This window comes from Anabas testudineus, chromosome 9 (genome assembly GCF_900324465.2).
Source record: "Anabas testudineus chromosome 9, fAnaTes1.2, whole genome shotgun sequence".
Classification (NCBI taxonomy): Eukaryota; Metazoa; Chordata; class Actinopteri; order Anabantiformes; family Anabantidae; genus Anabas; species Anabas testudineus.
In genome coordinates, this window is record NC_046618.1 from 25244048 (window position 1) to 25271856 (window position 27809).

The window sequence follows — 27809 nt, forward strand, 5'->3', positions numbered from 1 at the left end:
CTGCAAGTTTTAGGATGAGCTTAAACTTAAACATCACAGTGAAGTCAAACAGAACAAAACAGGGTTTTAAGTTGAATTATAAAAACATTAAAAAGAAGTTTGCTTCTGTTAAATATTTAATTTTCTCTACTTTTTAGTTCCTAATAAACTGACCACTGGGTGACAAACATCACAGTGACCTCACAGCAGAGCTTCTTCTTCTTCTTCTTCTTCAGCTTCTTCTTCTTCTTCTTCTTCTTCTCAAACTTCACGCTGCTCTCCACCTGTGGAGCTGGCTGCAACACGTGACTGAACGCGGAAGCGGAAACGGAGCAGCAAACAAACAGCTGAGCTGTAGCAGAGATCCTCTATAAAACAGAGGAACCACTCTGTCTTTAAAAACAACTCAGCTAAATTCTTTCGTTATTTTTCGATATTAACCTACAATATTTAGCAACAGCAGATAGTTGAAACAGTTTTGTGTTAAACTGTTATCATAGTAACAAAGAAAACATGACAGCTCTGCTTAATGACTCTTACTTTCATTCTTAATCCAACTTTGCATAAAATAACTGATAATCCAATTGTATGGTAACTGATAATGATAGTAATAGTTTTAGTTTGATACCTTAAAGTTTTAATACTAATATTACTTGCAACATATTGAAAGTACTGAAAGCTAGTTTTATTCAATAAATTGTCTTTAATATTTCCAACCCTCCGTTTATTTTTAGCACCCTAATATGATGTAGCTTGAACAGCTTTTTAAAATTTCTACTAACTAAATGTGGTTTGAAGTGATTTTCTCTTGAACCTGTTCATGAATTAAACAAACAAACAAACAAAACCTGAACATGTTAGATTTCTGCACAAACCTGATTTTTGAGACACATGTGGAACAAATCTGGACTCAAACATTTATGTTATCAACAGCATCAAGTTAAACACTGTTTACAGTGCTTTGTTTTCACTTTCACTTTATTACTGCAGCACAGCGACTTTTGAACTTAAAGTACAGTTCAGAGCCTCTCGTAGTAGAGGAAATATTTGTCCTTTTATTGAGTATTAACTTCGTGCACTTATATATACAACTCCTCTATGTGATATTTAATATACTGCATTATATGTTTTGAATGAAAATGAAATAACCTGCAAAGTAACTACAGCAGTAAACATAATAATTCACTCTGAAAAAAGAGGAGTATAACAATGAATTGGCATAAAAATAATAAGTTAAGTAAATAAATGTGTTAATAACTACAGTACAGTATTTGAGTAAATGTACTTAGTACTACACATGAAATAATGTAAAAATAAAAGTATATTATTTTGTCAGTAAATTCCGCTCCCGAAACCGACTTCCTTCCGTGTTTCCATAAAAAGCCGTCAGAGTGAGACCTCTCGTCTGTATCTGCTCTCTGACGGCAGATTCAGCACAGCTAGCAGCTAATCCGGCTAACAGCTAACAGCTAACGGCTAGCTATGATGGCGGAGCTGGTGCAGGGACAGGCCTCGATGAACCAGCCGGGGCTGAAGTCAGAGGGCCTAGCCGATGTTTTACAGAGGGCCCGGCAGGTAACAACTCTACTGGAGCTCAGCACACACTCGTTCCGAGCCGAACCGGGCCGTTTAGATCGAGCCAAAGCACTTTTATTCGGTGTTGTGCTTCTGCTTCTCCTAACTTATGCGCTCCGTCAATACACACTCACACAAACACACACCGACTAGCATGCTAACTTAGCTCGGAAAGCAGTTCGGAGTTGGACTTGTGAGCGGTTTTCCACACTTTAACCGGACTGACACGGTCCGGGAGTTAGTTTAGGGGGAGTTTGGGGAGCTGTCACCCGGAGGGGAGCACAGGGGGACCGGAGGTGAGGAGGGGGGAGCAGGACAGAAGTTTGGCCACACGTGTCACTGAGGCAGCAGGCAACCTGTTGGGCTGTCACGGTGAGAAACCAGCAACGAGGAGCACGGGACGAGTTTTAGTCTGTTCAAACACCTGAAACTGTCCCCAGCAGGCCAAAGTGCAGAGAAACGGGGGTGTTAAAGCCTCATCTGCTTTCCAGCAGTTAATATGAGAGTTGGACCCCCCACCCCCCCGCCTTCCCCTTATAGGCTGCTGTTTACTGTAAGTTGGTTAGAAACTAGGCTGGGGTTATGCAACAGCCCCACAGCCATATACAGACTGGAGGTGTGTCAGCTTCCTATAGACTCACATACACGGGACAGTGCATCAGATCTGTGGAGGCATGCACCACTTCTCTCCAGAGCAAGTACAAGTTGGAGTACTTTCACAGTACGTTTAAGTACCGACCCTAGTACCTTCACCTAGCACTGAAATATTCCAGCAGTACTTCCATAGAAAATGCAGTTACCATAAAAGTGCAGTCACTTTGGAGACAGTTAAAGTTCTGAGGAAACTGTTGCCCATGTGAATTTACTACAGCAACACTCGCAACATCAGCAACTTTACTGTGAGAGCAACATGTTTGTGTAACGTGTGTTTTGTGCAGGTGAACTGGTTCTGTTCAGCTTTAGCTCACGTGGGCTTTCAGGACCACAGAAGTAAAGTATCATCTGGTCCTGAAGACAGAAAAAGTACTGCAAATACTGTTACTAATACTGCAACATACTGCATGAAATAATAAACTAAATACAATTTTATCAAAAAGTGGAAAGTACGCACAGACTAGTATGAAATACTTTATGGTACTTGCTGACATAACAATCATGCAGTATTTCTACTTTAAAAGTTACCGTTACCATGAGAGTGAGTTTAAACAGTGTTCATGGTTATGTACTTGGAAGTTATGCAGCGTTCTTGTTGTTTAAGTTACAAAAAAGTAGTTTAATCTTTACATGATCGGTTCTTTAAATTCCTGATTCGATCGTTTTTTTCACGTCAGTTTAATTAAACAGCTTAGTTTATCATAAATAGTTATTGATTGACTGTTAAACTAATTGAGAATTTGCATCCATACTGTTTGTTTCCAATGAGTTGTATGAAGACAGGGGCATAGCATCAGACCTGATACCTGGTCCTGGAGTTGGTCTCGGTTTTTCTTCACATTTGTGTATGTGGGAACCAGCAGCAGGTTTCTTTATGTGCACATGATCACTGATAAACTGGAATCTTCTGTGTTAGTTTGTTTCACTGAAAACAGGTCTGAATTATAAACCAGGTTCACCTCACGTCTACGTCTGTGCTGGATTTCCAGACTGCACCCAGTTTTGGACACCGTGCGACTTGTAAATGAGCCCCCATGGGTTTTTGTTTAGTTATCAACCCATAGCAGAAAAAGAGTCATGAAAACGTTCCTAGAACATGCAAATATAAAAATGATTTTGGTTTCATCAAAAGTGCATTTTTCTTTAGTGACCTAATAAAACGCTGCTTTGTGCACAGCAGCACATCTTCTATAGACGAGCATCTCGCATCGCTTTGTGTTTCAGATGAGAACTTAGTGGAGGCCTCCCTGGAGCAGATGCTGCCTATGTGATAACAACAGTTGTACGTTAGTGTGAGAAACCTTTTACTGATAAATCGTGAGAGCACAAGTCCGCAGTAGCCATGTTAGCGTCAGCATCACAGTAATAAGTCAATTAAATTAGTTTCTTTTGGCAGATTCTTAAAAGGTCCTGTCATATCATAGCAAATATTAATAATAATAATAATAAGCTGGTACCAATAAATCTTTGACTTAGCCTGAGTATCATAAAAGGTGCTAAATGTAATTTTTGCAGAATAAAAATATCCGTAAAATTAAAACTCTGTTAAACATGAGTTCACTCACGAGTGTTATTGAAGGAACAGTTCAGTTATTTGGGAAATGGACTCAGCAGATGTTTAGAATCAGCATATGTCAGACTAGAGATTGCGAGATGTTGAGGTTTTTAATGATTAATCGTGTTAAGGCTGCAGAGTTCAGGGAACAGGTGCGAACAGGTGAAGCAGCGGCTCAGTCGTCCTGTGTGAACGTTTTGTGTTTAGAGCAGCAGATTCTTTCACACAGTTTTCTGCTGCTCCTTTCTCTTCTTCTCTTGTTATCATGAAGACTTTCAAGGTTACGTGTGTGTGTGTGTGTGTGTGTGTTTGTGTGTGTGTGTGTGTGTGTGTGTGTGTGTGTGTGTGTGTTTTTCTGGCAGCTTGTTCACCAGTCAAGGTGAGTTCAGCTAGCAGCTAAGAGCTAATCGCTATCAATGGGCTGTAGTGCTGTTGACTCAGTGACTCTGCAGTGAATTGACAGACGAGAAAATCCTGTGGACTATGGAAAAAAAAACACTGTTGACGTTTTTTGACAATTTCCCAGAAAAACACCAGAGTGAAATGACGAATATGTGCAGCTAATAACTGGACGAAGAGGTGGCTAAAGATTAACTCTGAGTGGACGTCGTCATCTGATGTAAACAAAACATTTCTCTTTGTGGTAGTTTAGATAAATTATGTTATAATAAATTAAATATCTTTAAATTTTTCAGTGCTGGTTGGGAAAACACTTATAAACCAAATAATTCTGCAGTTATTTAAGAAGATCATCTCCAGATTTACAGACAGCACGTGTTGAGTGTTTTCTGTATTTTAGGGACCAGTATCAGTTCTTGGTTCAGATTCTGTTGTCATGTACCTGTCCTCATGTTTGTGCAGCATCACGTTAAGCTCACGTTGGATGATCAGGTAGGTGAACGAGGAGTAATGTTAGTTACTGAAGGTTTGTTTGTGTTTATTTCCTAATTAGTGTGAGTAACTGGTGGATTGTTAACAGGACAAAAAGGTTCTGAGGTGTAGATGTGTTTCAGAGTTTGCTCCACAAGGTAAAGTCATGGTTACTGTAGGTTTTATTGTATTAATTGCTGAACCAAGTGAAATTTCAGCAGCGGTGCTTTGTTTTGTGCTTACAGGATAAACTGCATTAGGTTACAAAAGACTTCTTCTGTACATTAGTCATGGAAAAGGAGAACTGTGCGAGTTTCCTCTTGAATAAAGCAGGAAAAAAAATGCTAATTTGCCTTGTTAGACATGATGATGATGCAGTAACGATGAATCGTGTAACTATGATTGAAAATGTGCTGAGGGTCATGAAATACTGGTTCTCCTAAATAGAATGAGTGTCCTGTTGTGTAGTTTTCAGGTCTGAGGCTTAAAGTTGTTTTTTTTTATTTGTTGCTGAAGTTTTGACCTTTTCTGGACGTCAACCGCAGCCTCCTGCTCTCAGTCTACGAACAGGTACTCAAACATTAAGTATTTAGTCCCTGCTCAGATTAGGAGGATAGTACACACAATTTCAGCATTTTGCAGTTTAAAACCGAACATTTATCTGTTGTGTTTATTGTTTTTGTCCATGAAGTATTTGAACATATTTATCAGCACATCCACAGCGGCGACTCGCTCCAACACAACTCTGCAGAGGAAGTCCGAGTGTCTGCAGCCGAACAAGGAACCTTATTAGGAAGGTTCCTGTTAGAGAGCGAGGAGGAAAATACTCTGCTGGAACATCAACAGCACAAACTGACATTCGCTCTCTGCAGCACAACCAGCTGCCGTCCGTCAGACAATTAAGGAAAAAACACATTTTTGGTTTTCATGGTGAATTTTAAACCTAAGTTGAAAGAGCTGATTGTCTCCAGACTTATACATCCGTCTGAAAACATCCAAACACTGACAGGTGGGACTCAGTTACCTGAACTGTGATTTCTGTAGTAAGAGAGTTAAAGAGTTAAACTTAAACAGACCGGTTTTCAGACAAGTCACATCTTGTCAAATTTACATTGAACCTCATGTTAAATTGACAACTCAAAGTTTAATAAACACAACTGGTCCAAATGTCCAGTTACTTCTGAAATTTGGACACTTTGGGTTAAAGTATAAAATAATATTTCTCCTTGTTCTTTCTATATTGATGGGAACCAGCTTGGTTTAAAAGGTTTGGTTCTTTAATGTCAAAGCAAAATGTGTAACTGTCCAGATTCTGGCCTGGACTCAAACTTGAGCTCTCTTAGATCTCAACTTCGGACTTGTTGATCTTGACTCGGGTCTTGGTCTGTGTTTTAGACTGTTGGTCTTACTTTGGGACGGGACTTTAGTCTTGTTCATTTCAACTCCCGATTTGATTGTAAACTTGTTGGTCTTGGTTTGTGACTGGACTAAGACTTGGTTAGTCTGGACCTGGGACTTCATGGTCGAGTACTTTGGTTGTAGCTGCTCATCTGACCTGACGTCTGTCTGTTTTCATTTCCAGGTGTTACAGTTGTTTTCTGTTTGTGTTTCAGATGGTGGGTAAGATAGGCGGAGAAACCATGTCCCACCTCAACAGCTCCTCAGGAAGTGTTGAGCCCTCACTGTATTACCCCGGCCAGAAACGACCAGGCGACGATGGAGGTGAGGGGGAGATTGATTTTAATCAAAACTAAAACTGGTTCCCAAATGCATCCAAGATAAGAAATCACTGTTGAAGAATCTTAGTTACGACTGTGGATGTGGGTTTTAAGAAGAATTTAAACTAAAGATTTGTGTCTTGTAGTGTTGTTGTTGTTGTTTTTTTTTTGTTTGTTTTTTTTTAAAGATTTATAATAATAAATAAATAAATTCCAGTAGTGACCAACATGGTCACAGGTGAGAACCACAGACAAAGTATTGAAGTCAGAAAGTGCTAACACTTGTTGATTAAAAATAAAATGCAGTGGTGGATTGTTTTTTAGACAACAGACAGTGATCATCCACCCAGGTCCATCAGATCCTAATAACTGCAGTAAACTGATGTCTAATCTCTGTCTCTGTGTCTCAGTAGGTAACCAGCTAGCAGCCATGGGCCATCAGAGGTACGACCTGCAGTTCATATTGATCCCACACACACACACACATACATTTGTCTCATACCTCTGCCTCCGACGGTAGTTTTAAAGTAAAACCAAATGCTAGAACGTGACACCATCTCTGCAGCCAGTATTTATACTCTTTAGGAAAACCAGCTAATTTCCTCAAACCAAATGTCTAAAATATCAACTCGTCCTCACAAAGATGAATATAAAGTGTGCACATGCTCAGTAGGGCAGCACAGATAATCATATTCAGCATCATGTCCTGTTTGCAAGTAGACGTGTCGAAGTGAAACAGTGGATAAGTGTTATAGATCCGTCGTCCTACAGTCGGCGTCGGCGTAATCACTTATCGACCGATACACACACAATGTGGATGTTTTTGTGTGACCTGGATGTTAATGTGTGTGTGTGTGTGTGTGTGTGTGTGTGTGTGTTGCAGCAGGGTAATCACAGAGGATTACAAGGTCCCCGACAGGATGGTGGGCTTCAGTGAGTATGACCTCTGACCTTTCAATTCACCAGGTGTCTGATGGTGATGAGAGCATGTCTAGACCAGTGTGATCCAGTCTTATTCTCACTGTATGTTAATGATGACAGGTTTTAATCAGACTTATCAGTACTTAATGAAGAACCTGACTTGGAACCTGAGGTAGACCTGGCTCTGACCTAATGGAACACCTTTAACCTGACCTAAAACCTTCAGGTCAAACCTAGAACCTTGCTTGAATCCAGCTTTTAGAACCTTGTCTAACCTAAATAATTACTGATTATTCTACAGCAGTGTGAACATTCGATAAACTTTATTCCTAAACGACTCTTCTCCCCTCCTTCAGTTATTGGCAGAGGAGGAGAACAGATCACCAGGATCCAGTTGGAGTCTGGCTGCAAGATCCAGATCGCTGCTGGTGAGTCTGTTTACCTTCTGTTCTAAAGTTTAATGTCCTTAATTAAGGAGAGATGTGGTGTCCATGTTTTACTCTTCTTCCTGTTAAAGTCTGCAAATATACAGTACTGTGTAAAGGGTTTAGGTACTAAATAAATATTAAGTTTCTCTTTCACACATGCAGCACACCACAGGAGATTGTGCATATTAGATATGTTCTTACTTAATAGTTGGTTTGGTTTCGGGGTTGAGGTGAGATCAGTGTTTTATTAGGAGCTATAATCAATCTGTTCACCTGCACTCAAGTAACCTGGTTACTGGAAGTCTAAGTATATATTCACCAAAAGGCTAATCTGACTTCTCCTCTGTTCTGCACTGATTTTGAAAACCTGGTTTACAGATTCCTGACCACTTTTATTTTCATTCAGTGTTTCTTTAATTACATGTGTTTAGATGACTGACAGGGCTGTGAGAGGCAGACACAGACAGACACAGAGCATCTTTTGATTTAATCACTCAGTGTAATGATCTCTGCTTTCATCCTGCAGCTTTACTCAGCTGATAGTAGCAGAGTGGTGAGAGTCTGCAGCCTTTGTCATGCACATGCGCTCTTGTAAAAATTGGTGTTTACATGGCAGCGTAATCTGAGTTCTCCAAGAGAAATACACCTCGGGAAATCTGTTTTTTCTAATCTCTTACCCCGATTAAGAAAACCAGGTTTCCTGTTTACATGACATTTAAGAATTCGGCTTTCTCAACTGTAACCTGGCTACTTGAGTGCATGTAAACACACTGTATGAAGCAGAGCCAGATATGTGATTAGAAACAATGGGATATGTATGTAACCCTGGTTTCCTGAACGAGAGAAGTACGATGTATCACCAGAAAGCCAATTATTTATTTCTCATGCTTTCTGGTGTTGTGCTAAGTGGCCCAAGGTGCCCCAAGGACACCATCGTAGCTGCCATAGCCTTAATATTTACTGTTGTACAGCTGTGAAGTTTACCATCAGCACTTTCTATCTTCGAAGATTTAGCTGCACCTACAGCTGATAAACCACAAGACGAGGATACAGAGAGGGAAAAGACAGGAGACGGGTGAACGAGTTAGTGCTGACAGTTCACTGCAACTGTCGGGTTCAGCTGCTATCAAGCTAGTAGATAATTCTGTCGACTCCACCTGTCTGCTGAATAAGTAACTTACGCTCTCTGTGTGTTTGCAGACAGTGGAGGTCTGATGGAGCGGCCGTGTTCCCTGACTGGAACTCCAGAGAGCATCGAGTGAGTTTCAGAACATCCACCTACATGTCACCTCCTCCACCTGCTGCTAAACACCTCCATGTGTGTATCTGTGCGTCTATTTTTACGTGCATGTGTGTTTACAGGCATGCAAAGCGCCTGCTGGTCCAGATCGTGGAGCGCTGTAGAAATGGTCCAGGTTTCCACAGCGATGGAGAGGGCGCGACTTCAGTGCAGGAGATGCTGATCCCAGCTAGTAAGGTGGGGCTGGTGATTGGTCGAGGAGGAGACACCATCAAACAGCTGCAGGTAGAGTTATGCTCACAGACAAAACAAGAACTATTAAAGAAATAAAAGATATTTGTGAAATGAATTTTGCTCATAACAATAACAATAAACACTGCCGGTCCAAAAAAAGTCACATCCTCTAATATTTCGTTGGACCAACTTTAGTTTTGATTACGACACGCATTCACAGCATTTATTTTCACCCAGAGTTGCTTTAATTTTTCACCAACATTGTTTTGATGATGGAAGAGTCTGACTGCTGTGCAAAGTCTTGATGTGACTCCAGCATATCCCAAACATTCACAATGGGGTTGAGGTCTGGATGTCATCATTGCTGTTGTGTGTCAGGAGCGAGCTGGAGTAAAGATGATGATGATCCAGGATGGGCCGATGCCGACAGGAGCTGACAAACCCCTTCGTATCTCTGGAGACCCGTACAAAGTGCAGGTACACATGTATAGAGTTAAACCTAGACCCTAAATGCAGCCTTAACAGATAAGGTTGATGGTGTTGAAAAAAACTCCCACACAGGCTTAAACTGACAATGACAAATTCCCTGTGAGGTGTGTCAGTCTAGAACCTGATTTAGTTTTGTGCCATAGAGCTCCATTGTTGTTCACAAGCTATTAAAAACACATCAGTGAGTCACAGCACTGAGCGATGTGTTTCTTCATCAGGAAAATGTGGAGCCATTTTAAAAAAAAACAAACAAAACAAAAAGCCGACCAACCAGCACAGTTTCTATTTTGTGGAGGTAGAGAGAGTCATGATCTCAGGTCTGTTTAGAAACTGTTCCACAGGCTTCTCACGCTGATACAGAGTCTGACAGACGAGAAGAGATTGTTGAATGTGATCGATTCATAGAACTGCTCTTATTTGATTGTTCACAAAAGGGAAAATCATCATCATGTGCTGAGAGAATAAAGCTGATATCATGCTGCTGCTTTGCTAAGTGTTTCGTTAGGAAGAAACGTGTCACGCCGTGCAGCGCTGTGACTCACCGATGATCATTCATAAAACACTGTGGAGCAGGTTCAGAGGAGGAAGCTAAACCGGAATCTTTAGGTTCAGAGAGGTCACAGCGAGTTAACGGTTCATTGTTGCAGTCTCCTTCTCCTTTAACCTGATTCTATCTGTTATTTCTTCTTATCAATAAATCTGATGTGCTGATCTAAAGGTTCCTACTGGAGACATCAATCTTTAAAATAACTAATTTTTTTAAGTGTTTTTTTTAATCAAACAGCTAACTATGTTGGGGACTATTTTCACTCCTCTGGCCTATGAATATATTATGATCTATTAATATAATATAATAAAATAAAATATCCTCGTTGTCCTTTGTTGTTGGAGACACAACAAAGTCAAATGGAAATGAAAACCAAAACGTTTTAATAAGTAATATACTTTACAGCCTGTGAGACAGTCTTCAGGACTTTGTCATGTCGCAGATATTTAGTTTGATCACTTTTGAAGGTCCTAAAAGTAAATGAGTGCACACATTAATAGCTTGAGTTAAATGGGCAACACGTCTGACTCTTGTTTCTTCTCCTTCAGGCGGCGAGAGAGTTGGTGTTGGAGGTGATCAGGGAGAAGGATGGAGATTTCAGATCAGGGCGCAATGATTTTGGTGCCCGACTGGGAGGAAGCAGCCTGGACGTACGACTCACAAATAAATCCACCCTGTTAGCGTTAGTCAGCAGTTAGCATGCATGTGTTTGACTTAAATCAAAATTTAAATCATTAATGTTTTTCCAGGTTCCAGTTCCCAGGTTTGCTGTTGGCATTGTGATTGGCAGAAATGGAGAAATGATCAAAAAGATCCAGAATGATGCAGGTGTCCGAATCCAGTTTAAAGCAGGTCTGTTTATATTGGTATAAAGCAGTTTATAATCTACACAACTTTAATGCCAAACTCGTTTATTTACATTATTACAAAACTAAAATTGAGGTCTCAACCAAATGTGTGAAATTATTAAATCCTCGTATTTTTCAGTTAAGTTTTGTTAAAAGCATATTTTTTGCACTGGTCCACATTGAAACTAGTATGTTTGTTTAAAGTGGTCTGTTAATTTGAGTATAATTCAGTTCAAGTCAGTACTAGTATAAATTTATTATAATCTTACAATGCAGTTTGGAGGTCTGTTTACACCAGTGTAATCCAGATTAAAATTTGTCTGTCATACCCCAGAATAATCCCTATTATAGTTGGTAAGTAATAAAACCTAAACAGCTTCAGATCTTACTTTAATCTAGTTTAACACCGGTTTTATTTTCACACCAGTGTAATCCAGATTACAGGCTATTGACCTGTGTCTGTACGTTTCCAGATGATGGCATCAGTCCGGAGCGTGTTGCTATGGTGATGGGTCAGCCAGACCGCTGTCAGCACGCTGTGCACCTCATCAATGAGCTCATCCAGACCGCACAGGTAACGCATACAGGAAGAGGGAGGGACCGGACCGGACTGGACTAAACGCAGTATTATGATCAGTATAAAGTTTAAATTGTTCTGTTTGTGTAGGAACGCGATGGTTTCGGCTCGGCCCTGCGGGGCAGCCGGGTCAGAGGTCGTAGTGATTGGACCATAGGCTCTCCTGGTCCCCTTCAGGAAGTGACCTACACCATCCCTGCTGACAAGTGTGGCCTGGTCATCGGCAAAGGTAGAGAGAGGAATGTGTGTCAGCACGATACAAAACCTGCAGCAGCTGCTCGAAGGTTCTGTTGTGTTTCTGATGTCTGACAGATTCTAGAGTCTCTGATATTTTTAACAACTTGTCACCAAAGTATAAAGTGTGGTAATGTTACAGAGTTTATTACTATTTATTATTATTAACCCCTCAGCAGCGATGGTTGAGCTAGAATAAATAAAGTGAGGGAGCAGAGCTACAGAGAACAAAACAATGAAGCAGAGAACATCGATTATGTTCTTAAACACAATTAAAGCCGCAGTTCTGTAAAACCCTACAGGAAGCTTCTGTAAAAGAGAAAAACAACAAAAAACGTTTTCAAAATACCTGTTTTCGTGTGGACCGGGCAGTAGAAACCTGTTAACTGCTGAGAATCATTGTCTGGGACTCGAGTCCACAACAAACAAAGGTTCAGGATCCATCAGCCCTTTCAGCCTCTGTTTAAAAACCTCTTTAAAAGCTGAACCATTCAGCAGCCTGACTCTGCTGAAGGTCAAGAGGGTCGAGCAGCAGCTTCCAGAATAAAAACAGCAGTGAGAAAGAGACATCAAGTACCTGTTGTTTAGACACCATATGGTCTGTTTGTGTGGGGGGGGTTTGTCAGGACTTGACCTGGTGTTAAAAAGTCTCATTAGACAAAATGACTTAATTTGACGGCATCAGGTGCAGTTAGAATGAAGCAAGATGGAATTTAAATAGAAAAAAGGTGTTTGGATGAAGGTCAGAGACTGTCGTGTGTTATGGTGTTTAACTTGACCTGGGGCTGGACGATGTGGGGAAAAATTCTGTCAATTTTTTTCATATCAGTTCATATTGATACATCTTGAATATTTTTACTGTCCCTACTGGTATTGTGTCTTCTGTAATTAAGTAGACTATTACGTATGTGAAATCACTGTGTCTCTCTTGTTGTAAGACATGGTGCTGGAACATGGACATTATCAGGTCTGTTGTTGTTGCTTTGGCATCACACTGGTTGTTTTATGAAACCACCAGCACTTGCTTGGGCCTGGGACTGTGAAGTCTGGGACTGAAGTCTTGCAATGTGCGTACTCTAAAGGTTGATCTGCTTCAGGTGGTAAAACGATTAGTGGTATAACCCGTGTCAACGTGTCTACTTGACATGGCTATAACTTTTCCAGCCACGTGATTGGGGTTCTTCTTCTCATTATCATTGGCTTTTCGTGTCAAACCATGGATGAAGTGGGTTCTATCAAAGTTATATCGACCAGTCTAAAAGTTCTTTCGAGGAAAAGTTATTGTTTTATCGCCCCAGCCCTAACATGACCCCTGTGTTACTTTGTCCTCGTCTACGAACCCCAGGGTGGAGGGGTTCAAATCCTGTTTTTTCCCTGATTCCTGGCCACATTTATTATTATTATTATTATTATTATTATTATTATTATTATTATTATTATTATTATTATTATTATTATTATTATTATTATTACCACCACCGCTGACTCCTTCAGCGCTGCGCTGCATAGTGTTGTCACAGTGAAACAAATATTAAATGTCACTGTGTTCATTGTCTGTGTGCTTTATGTGTAGGAGGGGAAACCATTAAGAGTATTAACCAGCAGTCTGGAGCTCATGTGGAGCTGCAGAGGAACCCACCCCCCTCCACTGACCCCAGCACTCGGGTCTTCACCATCAGAGGCACCGCTCAGCAGATGGAACTGGCCCGTCAGCTCATAGACGACAAGATCGGGGTATGACAAAACAAACGCACCTCTAGTTCAACTGTCTTCACTTAAAAGCTCCATCAGTGGGTGTTAATTTAATGATGCTGAAGCAGCTTTAAGGTGGATGTGAACAGAATAAACTCTGCTCTATCTCCTCCTGCAGGGTTCAGGTATTGTGAGTAATGGAAATTTTGGCTTCAACCCCTTCACCCAGGGTCCTGCTACACACCAGAAGTAAGTCACACACAGATATGACCACTCTAGTCTCAGCTGTGTTCACCAAACTCCACTGAAAAATCTGACATTTTAAGACTGCCTGCTTTATTTTTGAAGCTCTGGCTCAAGTTTGAGTTTTGACTGTTTTCAGGCCATCAACTAAATATTTCACAACAACTGCAAGAAAATAATTTATAGATATTGTTTGTACTTTTTATTCTGTCCTTTACTTGTACTGTAGTAAGCAAAGTTTCTTTTAAAAATGGAAAAACTCAATGTTTAGGTAACAAAAACATTCCGCTGTAGCTTTTGGACAGTGGGAATCTCTGGTACAAGAAAATATCTTAGAACTTATAGTGATCAATGGGAAGAGGCAGAAAATCATGTAGTTTATCTGCTAATGTCTCACTGTGTGTGTGTGTGTGTGTAGCTGTGGCAGTGGTCAGGCTTTCCTGACTGGCGTTTGGGGAAACACCTACCAGACCAGCTGGCAGAACCCTGGACAACAGGACCCTGGTAAAACTCACTCGACTGTGTCTGAAATCACTCCCTAATACTACTGGGTCTAAATGCTCAGTGTGTAAATCAGTCCACTATGTAATGCAACGCTGCACATTTTCCAGATAAGAAAATGTTAGTGATGATGCAAAATGTACATTAGTGCATGTTTTAAATCTGACATGGTGTCTGCATTAAGCTACAATTTTAAAACGTATTTTAGTTTTAACCATCCTGTGTCATTGTAGTTTCCTTGGTTCACTTTAAAACTCCTCAACAGGTACAGTAACCCAGCCAGCCACAGAAAACCACCAAAGAAGAAACTGGTAGTATTGGTGTGTCTGCTCTGTGTTTACAGTGAGCTGAGGTTTTACTCCACCTAGATCTACGTATACATGCAGGACATCAGTAATCACATCAGTCCTCTGGTTCACAGATTAGTTAGTTTTGGGTTTATTTAGACGGATTTAAATCTGAGGAGGCATAGCTCCTCTGTGCTTTCATCTACTTCACTCCACTACTTTCAGTGTCTGCAGACTTTTGTCCTGCATGTGCACTTGTAAAAAGCTGATCAGAAACCTGGTTACATGTCGGCATGGCAGAGAGATCAGGGTTCCTCAGGACAAATCTACCAGGGGAGACCAGGTCTCTGTTTATATGGCAGGTAAGAAATCTGCTGGAGAAAGATGGCTGGAAGCAGGTAAACAGTCAAATGGAGCTGCATTGAAAAGGAAGATTTTTAAATCTGGATTGGTTTGGTCACTTATATAACTGAAGTCTTATTCAACCCAGTTTTCCCCGTGCACACAGCAACGCCAAACCAACGATTCAGGTTTACAGATTCCAGAAGCTGTTTTGTAAAAGCTGTTTTAGAACTGATAGTGACAACATGCGTGTCTTTGGTTATTCGTCCTAGTATTATAATGCAGTTTACAGTGTAGATGCAGAATTTAACTGTAACCTACACACACAAAGTAGTGTGTTCATACACCGTAGTTATCTGGACACATCCTAAATCAACAATGGTATTACTCTAAAATGTGTCCACATAGCTATAGAAAGATTCAAACACACAGTTCTTCTGAGTCAAGTAATTAAGACTCTGTTTTTCTGTGTGTGTAGGTCACAGTTTGGCTCAGACAGGACAGGTGGACTACTCTAAAGCATGGGAGCAGTACTATAAGAAGCTAGGCAAGTCTACACACACAGACACACACATAGAGTAGTTGAAGAATCAGTCCTGTTGTGTTTTGTCAGTAATGTTTCTCTCAGTGAAAATTGAGATGTGTGTTGACATCACATGTGAGCACAAACATCGCCTGACATGTTAAAATCCCTTCAAAACATCATGTTGCATCCAAACTGTGATGTGTCTGTTGTATTAGAGACAGAGTAGAGAACAGTGGAGCAGTGAACGTATTCCATAGGAGACCATGTTTTATCCATCAACAGACTCCAGGTTTTATTTTCCTGCAGCCTTTTTCTTCTCACCTCTGGCTGTAGTGGATTCATGTGGCGCTGGGATCAGATTAATAGCTCAGCATTGTTTATTCTGTGTTTTTGGCTTTAGGTACACTGACCAGAGCCTTCACACCTGTCCGTTTTCTAAAACTAGAATACAAAAAACAACAAACATGCAGCAGATGTTTGGTTCTGAACATCCATTTTGTGTGTGTTTGTAGGTCAGCAGAACCAGCCTCAGAGCCTGATGACAGACTACAGTAAGGCCTGGGAGGACTACTACAAGAAACAGAGTACGACATTGTTACTGTCTCTTTTAGTCCTTGAACAAAACAGCTAGTGATAAAGAATCTACATGAAATCACAACAGACAGAACGTGGGCACTAGTCACTCATGTAAGATTACATTAAAAAGCAGGACTCGGTTGATGGTAACCCAGCCAGTGTCCAGACCACAACTTTACTGCTCTCTGCTTTAATAGTGTCGTACTGTGGCACAGTGGCTGCTGTCCGTGACCTACAGAACAGACATTTCCATCAGGAGATGGTAGAGATTAAAAACTGAGACAAACACTCCACCGTGTTGCTCTGTAGCTGCTGGATGTGGAATTAAGAAAGTGTTTAATCACAGGTTCAGCATGGACTGTTGTCACATAAATGGTGTCATCATAACAGTTAGTGTAGGTTTAAGTAACATGTTAAAACATCAGTGTGACCTCGTATTAATTTGTGTTTTTGGTTTGTAGGTCAGTCGTCTCAGCAGAGCTCGGTGCCAGAATACACTGCAGCGATAGCAGAATACTACAGACAGCAGCAGCCGTACCTGTGGAACCCTGCCCAGATACAGGTAACACACAAGAAGCTGAACAGAAACCTGCTGGGCTGGCCGCAAGTCACATAAAAGTTTGAACCAGAACTGAACCTGGTTCCTGCTGGTGTCTCACTCACAGCCTCACACTAATGTGGGGATTCCACCTGTGATATTGTCTACACACACCATACTGACTGGAGTAGGCTCTAACTTTATCTCCTTCATTTTCCTGTTCCATTGAGATGTTACAGTGTTTCAGGTGTCGAGCATCTGACTCTTGGTGTAATATGTGAAGCACAAAGGTATTTATTGTCTTGCAAATAGGCTACTACTCGTATTCGGGCCTCAGTTTCTTTCAGCGAGAGTGTGATTAGCAGGAGAAGGATCGAGAATCTTTCATACAGAACACCACTTAGTGTTTTAACTCGACCTATAGTTGTGCTGAGACTAACTTGGTAGGAAAACGTCTCGATCAGTGACACTCTGACTGCTGAAGCTTCATATTATCTTCAGACAAACTTGGAATATATAACAAGTGTCCCATCACTTGTAATGAAAAAGCATTATGAAGAGCTGATATGGACAAGTGGAGTGATTGATGGACACAAATAAGCCAGTTACTCCCACAACACTCAAAGTACCTTTATTGTTGTATTTCGTTTTGTGCTAATGTCTTAACTTCTCACAGGTAAGGAAGAAACTCTGTGGATGGCACAAACATGGACCTTTTGTTGGTTTATACCTGACGATGTCATTTCCTGTCTCTTTAGGATCATTAGAGGCTCCACCCTCGCCAGGTGAAAGCCTGGGATGGTCGTCGACGGCAACCGAATTGGGGTTTCCTAGCAACGCTCTGCCGCTTCCTTGTTCCTTTTGTAGAGAAAAACTAAGGATTAACTGAAAAATCACGAACTCTTTTCTTTCTGTTTTTTAACCTTTACAAAGTTGATATTTTGTCAGGCAGATTTTTTTGGACTAGCCTCTGGTCTCTCCACAATGTAGACCTGGTTTTTCTTTTTTGTTTTTTCTTTTTTTTTTTTTATCAAACTTGAAGATGTATCAGTGTGGCTTTGAACAAAAAATTCAGTATAATCTATATTTTGTCTAGGTTTATTTTCCAATAAGAAAACGGTATAAGGCTTAGCAGTCTTGAGTAAGAAAATCAGATATTATTATTATTATTATTATTATTATTTTGTTTATGATAATGTTTTAAAGCATGCGTCAGATTGTGTGTTTTGACTCTCAGTTATTATTTTTTATTTTGGCATAGAAATATTTTAATAGCGTCGGATGGAAATGTAAAATTTTACCGTCGGAGACAAAACTGTTTTTGTACTAAATCTGTGCTCGCTGGGTCTGTTTGTTCTTGATCTAATTTTACCTGTTTAGTCGCCATCTTGGAGGTGCAATGACGCGTTTGTTTTCATTTTGGTTTGATGATAGTTCTTATTCCTGTATCTCTATGGTGATTCTTTAGTTTTTATGATGTAAAGATGAATAAATGACGATTTATATTGCGTTGTGTAAAGCCAGATCTCTCTGTGGTCAAACACTTTGTGTCCTCCACAGGATTTAACCTCCAGCCGACACCACGTTTTCCCGTCTGAACTTTCTTTACAAAAAGCGGGAAAAAATACTATTTTCATACAGAGTGAAACTTTATTATTATTATTATTGTTGTAACTTAGTTCTGCATTTCTACTTTGCCGATTTGAAGTGTTAGGAGCTGAACAATGAAGTTATCGATTCTACTAGTAATGTGTTAGCTATAGCGCTTTAGTCAAATGCGTGAGATGGCTAAACCATGTCTGTTAGCAAAAAGGTGTGTGTTACCTCAACTTTGTTTGCCTGAATGGTGGTTGACTTGTTTCTGTTAGCTCTATGGTGCGGCTCTGTGTGAGCTCAATGCTAGCAGATTAAATGTGGTAGCTGAAGTGTTTCTGTTAGTCGTTGTATTAGCTTAATGGTGGTTGTTAGCTGAATGTGAAAGATTAATGAAAACATGTCTGAACCGTATGTGTTAGCTAACTGGTGTGAACATAGTAAGTTGACTTAACAGCTGGTATTTTTTTTACTGAACATTACAAATTTTTGTTAGCTTGATGTACAGCTGTTAGCCAAACATATGCTAACTTAACTTTGCATTATGCAGTTTTATTTAGACGGGGAAAAACGTTTGTTGGCCTTCAGCTATTTCCAAGTTGGAGATATTGTGAATTTTAATATCTTCCACAAACTTGACTTCCAAAGAACCTTCACTAGTATTTACGTCTAAATATTAATACTGATATAATCCATTTTGCTAAGGTTGCAACTAACATTTTCACTGATTAGTCATCTCTTTATTTTTATCATTATGTACGTTGTTTGTAATATTTCAGAAAATTGCGAAAAATGATGAAAAATTAGTTTCTGAAAGATTTTTGGTCTGACAAACAATCCCTAAACTCAAACATTCAGTTAACTATTGGTAATATTAAAGCTCATAAACGGTGATAAATTGAATTCTGCTAAAGAACAACATAAACATCAAATCATCAGTAAATAATGTGTCGGCTTCCTAAATGTAGCTGGATTCTGTGACATGGCATGATTCCAGCATTAGCATTAAACCATTTAGATTAACAAACTTCAAACTCTATTTAATAGCCCTTCATTATGTCATGTTTGTTACGTGTACATTTTTATTTTGTTAAGGTGGAAACAGTTTTGATAATTGGCTTTTATAATTCCTCTTTGGTTATTGGAAAATTAATTGAAATATATCACCTTGTGCTCCAGGGAGTTATTAGTTGATATTTTCACAAATTTCTGACATATTGCTGAATCATTAAGTCAAGAAAATAATATGCAGATTTGTCTAAAATAAAACTGTTAGTTGCAACTCTACTACATGAGATTTATGTGAGCATCGGCAGTTGTTGTTGTTTTGCTTTTCTAATTTGAACCCATCACCAAACAGGATTTTCTGAACGCATGTTGGTTCTATTTCGAAGACTAGTGAGTCACTGAATAAATTCGGAGACATTTGTGTACTTTCATAGAAGAGATTCCAGCCTTGGCTGTATAGTGTTTGTCAGTATTGTGCGTTTTCTCTCCGGTGTGAATGTATTTGTTAGCTGCGTGTTGTCTGTATATTAAGGCTGGATTATGTTTCCTGAACATGAACATTTTGGAGAGGTTTTCTATTTTATACATGTACGAATGTAAAAGTATTTTTTGCTTTACCTTTTCAAACCCACTTTCCAACAGGTTTTTGAATCTATTAATTAGGTGCAATTTCAGCCTTAGCTGTAAAGTGTGTTGTCATTGTGTGTTTACCTGGTGTGTATGTCGATGTGTTAGCTGATTGTTGTGAATGTCGGACCACAGAGAGGTTTGTCTTGTGTTGAGGGAGATCTGGCTACTGTTGAGTTGAATATTGAATCAGTGGTTCTGCTTCTTGTATGTGTGACGTTGATGCTGATGACGATGATAATAATAATAATGACGACTATAATAATGAGTTCTCCTGTACAGGGGTCTATTTAAATCTGTTTAAACCGTTATGAATATTCAGTTTGTCCTTGAGATAATATGGTTTTTGTAAATTTCCACTTTCTGGCGGGTGCTCTCCAGTTAAAATGTACTTTGTTATCTTGTTAAAAAGTTGTTTAATTCACATGTTGTCTAACCGATTTGCAAAGAGAAGCTGAGTATGTGTTATATTCTCAAGACTGCTAGGCTGACTGTCTATCTCTTCTCCTTGTCTGTCTGTCTGTCTCTGTCTGTCTGGACGTTGCCACACTATCTTGTTGGTGGGATTTGTCTGTGTGCTCAGACCATGTGATTACAAAAGCGCCATGAGCTGAGCGTTATCGGACAGTCCTGCACCTTTTTAGTGTGGCAGCTCCGAGACGAGGACAGCTGTAGTCAGGGGGTTTTAAGTCCCTGAAAAATTATTACCGTAGTGGGTGATCAGCTGGTGTACAGCCCCAGTTCTGGTCTTGATGTGAATCCAGGGTCACACAAGTTCTGCAAACCTGAACCAGGACTGGACACAACATTACCTGTCCACTCCGGTTGAGATCTTCCCTGTCCTGACCCCTTGTCCTGGAGGGGTGATGGGAGCTTTTTGGTTTCATGGTTTCTATTGTTTTTCTAATGGACACACGTCCTAACTGTAACCTGCAGATTTTTCTATTAGATCCTATTGACAGATAGTTGTGTATGAACCCGTGCCACGAGACTGTCGGTGGCTGAGGAAGATGAATGATGATGATGATGATGATTAACATGAGGGCTAATAAACAGGCTCATTCTTTCTGACTGACTGTGTTTTTGTCTGCTGTTACACAATCTGTTTCTGTACGGAAGTCTTTAGATAGAGGACAGATAATTAAATGTGCTCCAAGTCTTTAATGGAGTAATATTTTCACTGCCGGGGTTCAGCATGAATTATTTTTAAATTGACTAATTTCTGTTTTTGGTTTCATTACTAGTACTAGACTGACAAATATACACACTCTCATCATTGAGCCAGATGCGTGTAAGCCTACAGATGATGCACAGTTCACATATTCATTTGCAGGTTATTATAAACCAGTTAAATGGTTGCCGTGAGTTTTGGCACACTGCATGACCATCTGAAGCTTGTGGCCTATAGCTACAAACAATTTAATGGTGATTTAATGATTTTATTTGTCTTATGTTATTTGATACTTTAAATATTCTTAACTTGTGAATTTCCTCCTACTTTCCACGCCCTTAGGCTAATTGGTGCCTCCCCAAGTTACGCATAGATGAGTGAAATTCCTATAAACTAAGGACTGACAAGCCACGGGTCCGATTTCCAGATTTGTGATTGGAGTTTAGAGGTATAGAGACCTACATTTCAGGAGGCAAAGTTGACTGCAGAGGTTAAATACCTGGGACTCTCAACCAGGCAGAGCTGAAGAAGCCTTTAAATGAAAAACCTTTAAGAACCTTCATGCTTCTGGATTCAGTGATTATATAGCTATTGTCAGCTATATATAGCTGCTGCTTTTCCAACAGCTGTTTGTAGGAAAATGCTTTTGCAGCCAGTGAACGTGATGTCGTGAACACAGAACTAGTAACGTGGTTCGGTCACAGCCTGGTGCCGCCCGTGGGGGCTTGGTTGATGTTAATGTCAGTGAGCACCATGAAAATAGAAACAGAAACGTGTGTTGTGTTAAGAGAAGGCGACAGGATAATGGCTGAGGAAATCATCAGTGACACAGAGCTGTCAAGCTGCTGTTACTGTGTTTGTGTGAAGTCATTTAGTCATCGACAGATCAGTTTACTGTCTTTATTATGTCTGTCAACATCCATCTGTCTGTTATCTCCTAGATTCCTCTCCTCCTCCCCTCTCCTTCTCTCTTTGACTGACATTATAAAGCAGTTAGATACTCAGTGGGTAGAAACTACTGGCTAATTATACACACCCAGGTATGAGAATAAAAGCTTTTCAACTGAGAGTGAAATAATAAAAGGGGATGGAGGATGAAAAGGTTGAAGAATAGAATAATCACACAGAACTAAAGGAAGGAAATGTAGGAAACAGAACAGTAAAGCTTTGCTTTGGTTTTCTGCAGTAACTGGTCAAAAAAAACAGGTCATTCTGATCTGATCTTCATCTAACCGACAACTACAAATATTATGTTCTATAATTGTTCAGATCCTTATTGAACACAGCCATTTAATGCTGTCCCCAAGTTTCAACTAGTTTTTCTAGCAGCACTGTTTAGTGGGTAAAATCAAAATTGGGTCAACAATTATTGTAGAAAAACAGCTCATTCCAAAAATGGTCCACTAACATCTTTTTGCCTCTGTATAGGAAAGGAAGGAGGAAAGATGCATTAGAAAAGGATAGAGGGAGCACAGTTTTTTAGGCTGAAGTAGTTTTTGTATAGAGGAAATAAAAGACGTTCAACAACTGCCATTAAAGAGAGAGAGAAGCATTCAGACAGAAAGGAGAGTCAGAGTCTTTCTGACATGTACAGCTCTGCTATTAGCTTTAGGAGCTGTTGACAGTTTGCGCTCCATTATGAAGAAAAGTGACTCTGAAGGACAGGACGACCTGAGTGCGTATGCGTGAACTAAAAGGACCAGTGTGCATCACAAGGTCGACTCCCGCAGCCTTGTACCTAATTGTTCATCACTAATAATGACGTTCTCCTAATTGAGCTCTTCATTTAGAAACAAATGCAGGCACATTTGCTCGTACCTGTCGGATACATTCAAATGCAGATAAAGAGAATTAAAAGCATCATTGAGAGCTCTCCGCACTCTCTGGCCTTGTGTTGGAGCCTCAGCAGCAGGTGGATAAATGCAGCCAAGCTTTTATCTTTATCACTGCGACGATTCAGCTGCAGGACGAGCTGCAGGAACAAGACAAGACCATTCACTCAGGAGCAGGAAAATACAGTTTAATCTGCAGAGATAATAACACTAAACTCCAATCAGGCCATTTAGGAGCGATCATTTCACCTCAATCACTCAACACAAACACAGTTTCTCATTTATCCCAGAGTGGTGTCAACACACAGCTTTGATTTGATCTGCACAGTTGTTCTGAGCACAAAGACCTTATACACACACACACACACACACACACACACACACCGACACGGCTTGTATTGCCTCACATCATTACAAATATTTCAGCTCTGCATTTGTCCTTTTCATTTTTCACCTACAGCAAAACCATCACATTTAAATTCATCAGCAATAAATTATATATATCATATATTTTGCATTTGCAATCTTTTTTTCTTTAATAGCAGATTGATATTCTGGTGTATGAACTCATTCTTCCCTGGAGATTTTCTAACTAACACTTAAAAACTCTCAAATACACAGTTTGTCTTTATAAAAAATCCATTTGAAAGGTTGGTACCAGTGGATTTGGGATATTTTACATTAAATTACTTAATCATATGATTATGTGAGGTGTGGGGTACTGGTTGGTTTCTGGGTGTCTGGGGAAATAATCAAACACTATTTAGTCTAGTTTAGAATAAAATAAATGTCATACAATAAAAATAAATGAATAAAACAAAGGTATTATAAATAATTCTACCTTTGCTGCGGGGCTGTGAGCAGGTTACCTCTTACCTGTCAAACCTGGCAACACAAGAGCTCCAGCTGTAACTGATTATCTTATATTATTTATTACTGTCTGAATGAACCGGTCGGAGCTGGTCAAACTGTAAATAGACTGAAAAAGTTCAAACAGTGTGACTTTAACTATTATCGGTGAATTATAAAAAAAGACACAAACGTATGAAAGGTTAGAGTTAGCTAGTTTTTAAAGTGGCGGGAGGACCGTTCTGTCAACAAACAAAATGGCGCCGCAGCAACAAGTGCAGCAGGAGGACACGGTGGATTTAAGGTGAGTCAGAATCACCCAGTGTTCCACTACTGTGTGGTTATTGTTGTTTTCTTTTTGTTTTCCCCTTCTGGTGTATTTAAATGTGTCACCAAACAGTTAACCACCAGTACTTCTAAAACTTCCCCCGGTGTTGTAGCCTAGCACACAGTTACGTAGCCATAACTTTAACTTAAGCATCGGTAATTAATGCTAACAATTAGCCGCTATTCTGGTGATATTTTCTAAATCTGTAAACTCTTCTTTAACACTGTGAATAAAATATTTCGACTTTAACCCAGTCTCCCACGTTAAGAGCTAACGCTAACTAGCTGGCTTATCCAGAAAGTTGGTTCCTGACCAGCTAACGACCATTAGCCACTAGGCTAATGGCCGTTACCATTGTCTGCACCTATGTCACTTTTTTCCACGTCAAACATCTTTGAGAATTTGGGAGCAGCTTCAGTTGATTTAGATTTTGTTAGCTGCATTAGCTCTTGTGCTGATTAGGTGATGGGAGTGACAGAGTTCAGTCCATCGGCTCTTACGGTGGGTGTAGCCGGCGCTGGTCCGGGGTCAGCGGTGGTCGATATTCAATCTCCTCAGTGAGGCGGAAACAATGAGAGCAAACAGAGATCAGTTCATCTGGAAGAAGATCTGTGAATAATCAGATAATTATGCTGCGGATCATAACAGAGTGTGGTTTTTAAGCTTACAATATATTTATGTTTATCTTTAGGCAAATTAAATAGGACTTCATTATCAGAAGTAACTGTTTGCAGTTTGGTCATAGATGTAATAACAACTGTCTCTGTCTTAATCTGATACTGAAGGAAAGTTAAACATGATGATTCTCAGGCAAGTGTGGTCTAAAAAGAAAGTCTAAAAATGTGTATGATATCTGTGCGTTCAGTTTTAACCCTCTCCCAGTTTTGACTCAAATTAAACTGCATTAAGGATTGTAAAGTTGCCTACTTTATTAATCTCCCTGAGCTGTGTTAAAATAACATCCAGGTGCTTCTAATCAAATCTACATTCACCTGTCTTTTCAAATCACCACAGTATTTCTGCTTCACTCTCTGAGCCTCCCCTTCAAGTTTCCACTTTCATTATGGTTTAAACCACTGGAAAACAGTCTAACTTTTTATTAACTGTCTGAATAGTGCCAGCAGTGGATCAAATTTTTACTCACCAAATAAAACAAAAAGAAATATATATATATAATTTTTCTTCAGTGTGTTAGTAAAACTGTTACTTCCTATCACCTTAAAGAGTCTCCTCCTTCACTTTAGTTACATAATTGGCAAAGATGTGAGGAGAGTAGAATTTAGAAAACATTAAATGAAGAGAGACCTGTCGTCTGACCTGTCCCTTAAGTGAACATGTTCACATTAATTATAAACAGTTTTTTATACTGTGAACAAATCAAACAGTTTGTAACATCCCTGCTCAGAACAAACCAGTGAAACCAACAAGGATTTTAATTTTAATACATAAATCTGTTTTGTGGAGCAGGTTTTATGATGAGAATGTCTTCCTTTTTATTGACATAAGTTATCACTATATACGTTTTAAGCACAGTGAAAATTATGCAATTATCATAGAGATTAAAATATTTGATTCCAATCTTTTACTGTGTTATTTTTTCCACGATAAATAAGAAAATTACCACAAATTAAAAGGAAAGAAATTCTTATGAAAGTATTTTTGTACAACTGAGCGGATTTCTTCAGGTGTGAAACTGCAGTGATGTAGTTTCAGTCTGATGTCTGTTATTTTAACAGATTTCTTATAAATAACTGTGCTGGTCTCATGCGTTCTGAACAGTATGTTAAGAACGAGGGCATTTAAGGCATTTAAGGCATAAGGTAAGGAGAAGCACCTCCATCAGCTCAGGTGGAAACTGACTCCTATGATGTCATCATAAGCCAACATTAACTGCTACGCTACATGGTGATGGATAAAGAACTCGCCCTTATCTGATACACACTCAGGTAACTTCCCAGGTGTGTGTGATGTTATCTGAGTCTTAAACCCCCCTTGTTCACCCTCCGCCCCCCTCATTTCTGTCCCTGACTCCAGTCTCGACCCCCTCCTCACATCATCAAGTAACTCACCTGAACACCAGCATTGGTCAAAGGTCAGCCTTCTGCTTTCCCATGACCCCTGACATGCTCCCTCCACTACTCCTCCATCATCCCCCCACTCCCCTCCTGCATTAAAAATATGACTTTTTCTGTCCTGTATGAGACTGAATAGGAGAAGAGCGCCACCTGCAGCTGATTCCTGCCTGAACAAGTTTTTGAAATTAAAATCATACAAATCATATTGCAGTAAAACTGATCTTTGAGACTCAAGTTACAGTAAAGTGAAGATTAGAATATATAAATAATAACAGCAATGATTTCCAAATGTTTGAATAATCATGAATTTAAAAAATATATATATATATGTATATATTTAATGTAAGTTGGGTTTTGTAAGTTGTCTGTTTTCTCTTCATTTTACAAGTGTAATAAGACGAAAATCAGATCAGTAGCAAATATTTTTGGAATAGTTTCAGTGAATCTCTAGCAGGTACAAAAAAAAAAAAAAAACAAAATCACACACTCTAACATCTTGTTGGACCGCCTTTAGCCTTTAACTTTCATTATGGCTCACATTCACATGGCTTTGTTTTGATGAGCTCCTGCAATGTCCCGTCCAGTGTTGCATTAATTTTTTAAGATCTTATATGATGGGAGAGTTGGATCACTGCACAAGGTCTTCTCCAGCACATCCCAAAGATTCTCAATGTGGTTAAGGTCTGGAATCTGTGGTGGCCAATCCATGTGTGGAAATGATGTGTCATGCTCCCTGAACCACTCTTTCACAGTTTGAGCCTGATGATTCTTGACATTGTCATCTTGGAATATGCCTGTGCCAACCTGGTCATTCAGTATATTCAGGTAGTCAGCCTGACTCTTTAGACACATAACGATGCTGAACCTAGATCTGACCAACTGCAGCAACCCCAGATCATAGCACTGCCCCCACAGGGTTGTACAGTAGTCACTAGTCATGATGGGTGTATCACTCCACCTGCCTTTCTTCTTTTACATTTACATTTACATTTAGTCATTTTACAGACACTTTTATCCAAAGCGACTTACAAGTAGGGTTCAAGGGTAGGCAGGGTAAGCGTGAGGAGGTCTTGCCTAAGGACCCCTACTGGAGGTAGGCCAGAACCTCAGTCTCCCACATGGGAGGCAGTGATGTTACCACTACACTAACCAGTCTTCTTACCCTGATGCTCCCATCGCTCTGGAACAGGGTAAATCTGGACTCATCAGACCACATGACCTTTTTCCATTGGACAGTTCTTAACCCAGTTTTAGTAGTTTCATCAATCTCCTTGGATGTTTTCTTTGCTTGATTCATACCAATAATTTGACCTTTCTGAAACAGGAAACCACAGAATGAGTCTTCAGACAGGGTTGTTGGAGAAATGAGAAGCTACTCACTGCATCACATTTAGAGTTGGAGTTAAATAACTTAACTGAAAAATAATTATCCATGCAGTAATTATCCAGTGGGAGGTTCTTAGCTATTTGCTCAGTTAAATCCAGGTGATAACTTTTTTTTTTTTTTTTTTTTTTTTTTGGACGGGCAGCGTATATAGTGGAGACTAAAGGGCAGCTCACTTCAGTTCTGAATGACAGGCATCAAATCACCTGCCGTTTCCTGTGTAAAGCCGTGCACTCGTACAAACAGAAAACTGAAAACATTTTCCCTCCTGTCTGCTCTTTTCTTCTTCATTCACCCTCTTCACATTCTTCTTTTTCTGTAAGACAGGAGAGGAATAGGTCAAGAGGAGTCAACAAGGAGAAGGAGGA

The 27809-nt window shown here is 39.8% G+C and overlaps 1 protein-coding gene across 3 annotated transcripts; it reads left to right on the plus strand.

Moving 5' to 3' along the window:
• Window positions 1-1399: 1399 nt before the first annotated feature.
• LOC113150404 (far upstream element-binding protein 3-like) lies at window positions 1400-20873 on the plus strand. Of its 3 annotated transcripts, none has more exons than XM_026342904.1 (19): window positions 1400-1554; window positions 6247-6355; window positions 6762-6795; window positions 7235-7284; window positions 7629-7700; window positions 8901-8958; window positions 9063-9225; window positions 9553-9651; window positions 10759-10860; window positions 10960-11062; window positions 11532-11632; window positions 11726-11864; window positions 13443-13603; window positions 13740-13810; window positions 14223-14308; window positions 15413-15481; window positions 15973-16044; window positions 16498-16598; window positions 17333-20873. In XM_026342904.1, exons 1-19 carry the CDS (start codon window positions 1462-1464, stop codon window positions 17339-17341), a joined length of 1692 nt encoding a protein of 563 aa, XP_026198689.1. In that variant the 5' UTR covers window positions 1400-1461; the 3' UTR covers window positions 17342-20873. The 3 variants fall into 3 exon arrangements, with proteins under 3 accessions (XP_026198689.1, XP_026198690.1, XP_026198691.1); XM_026342905.1 differs by having other exon boundaries at window positions 7238-7284; XM_026342906.1 differs by lacking the exon at window positions 15413-15481.
• The last annotated feature ends 6936 nt before the right edge of the window (window positions 20874-27809 follow it).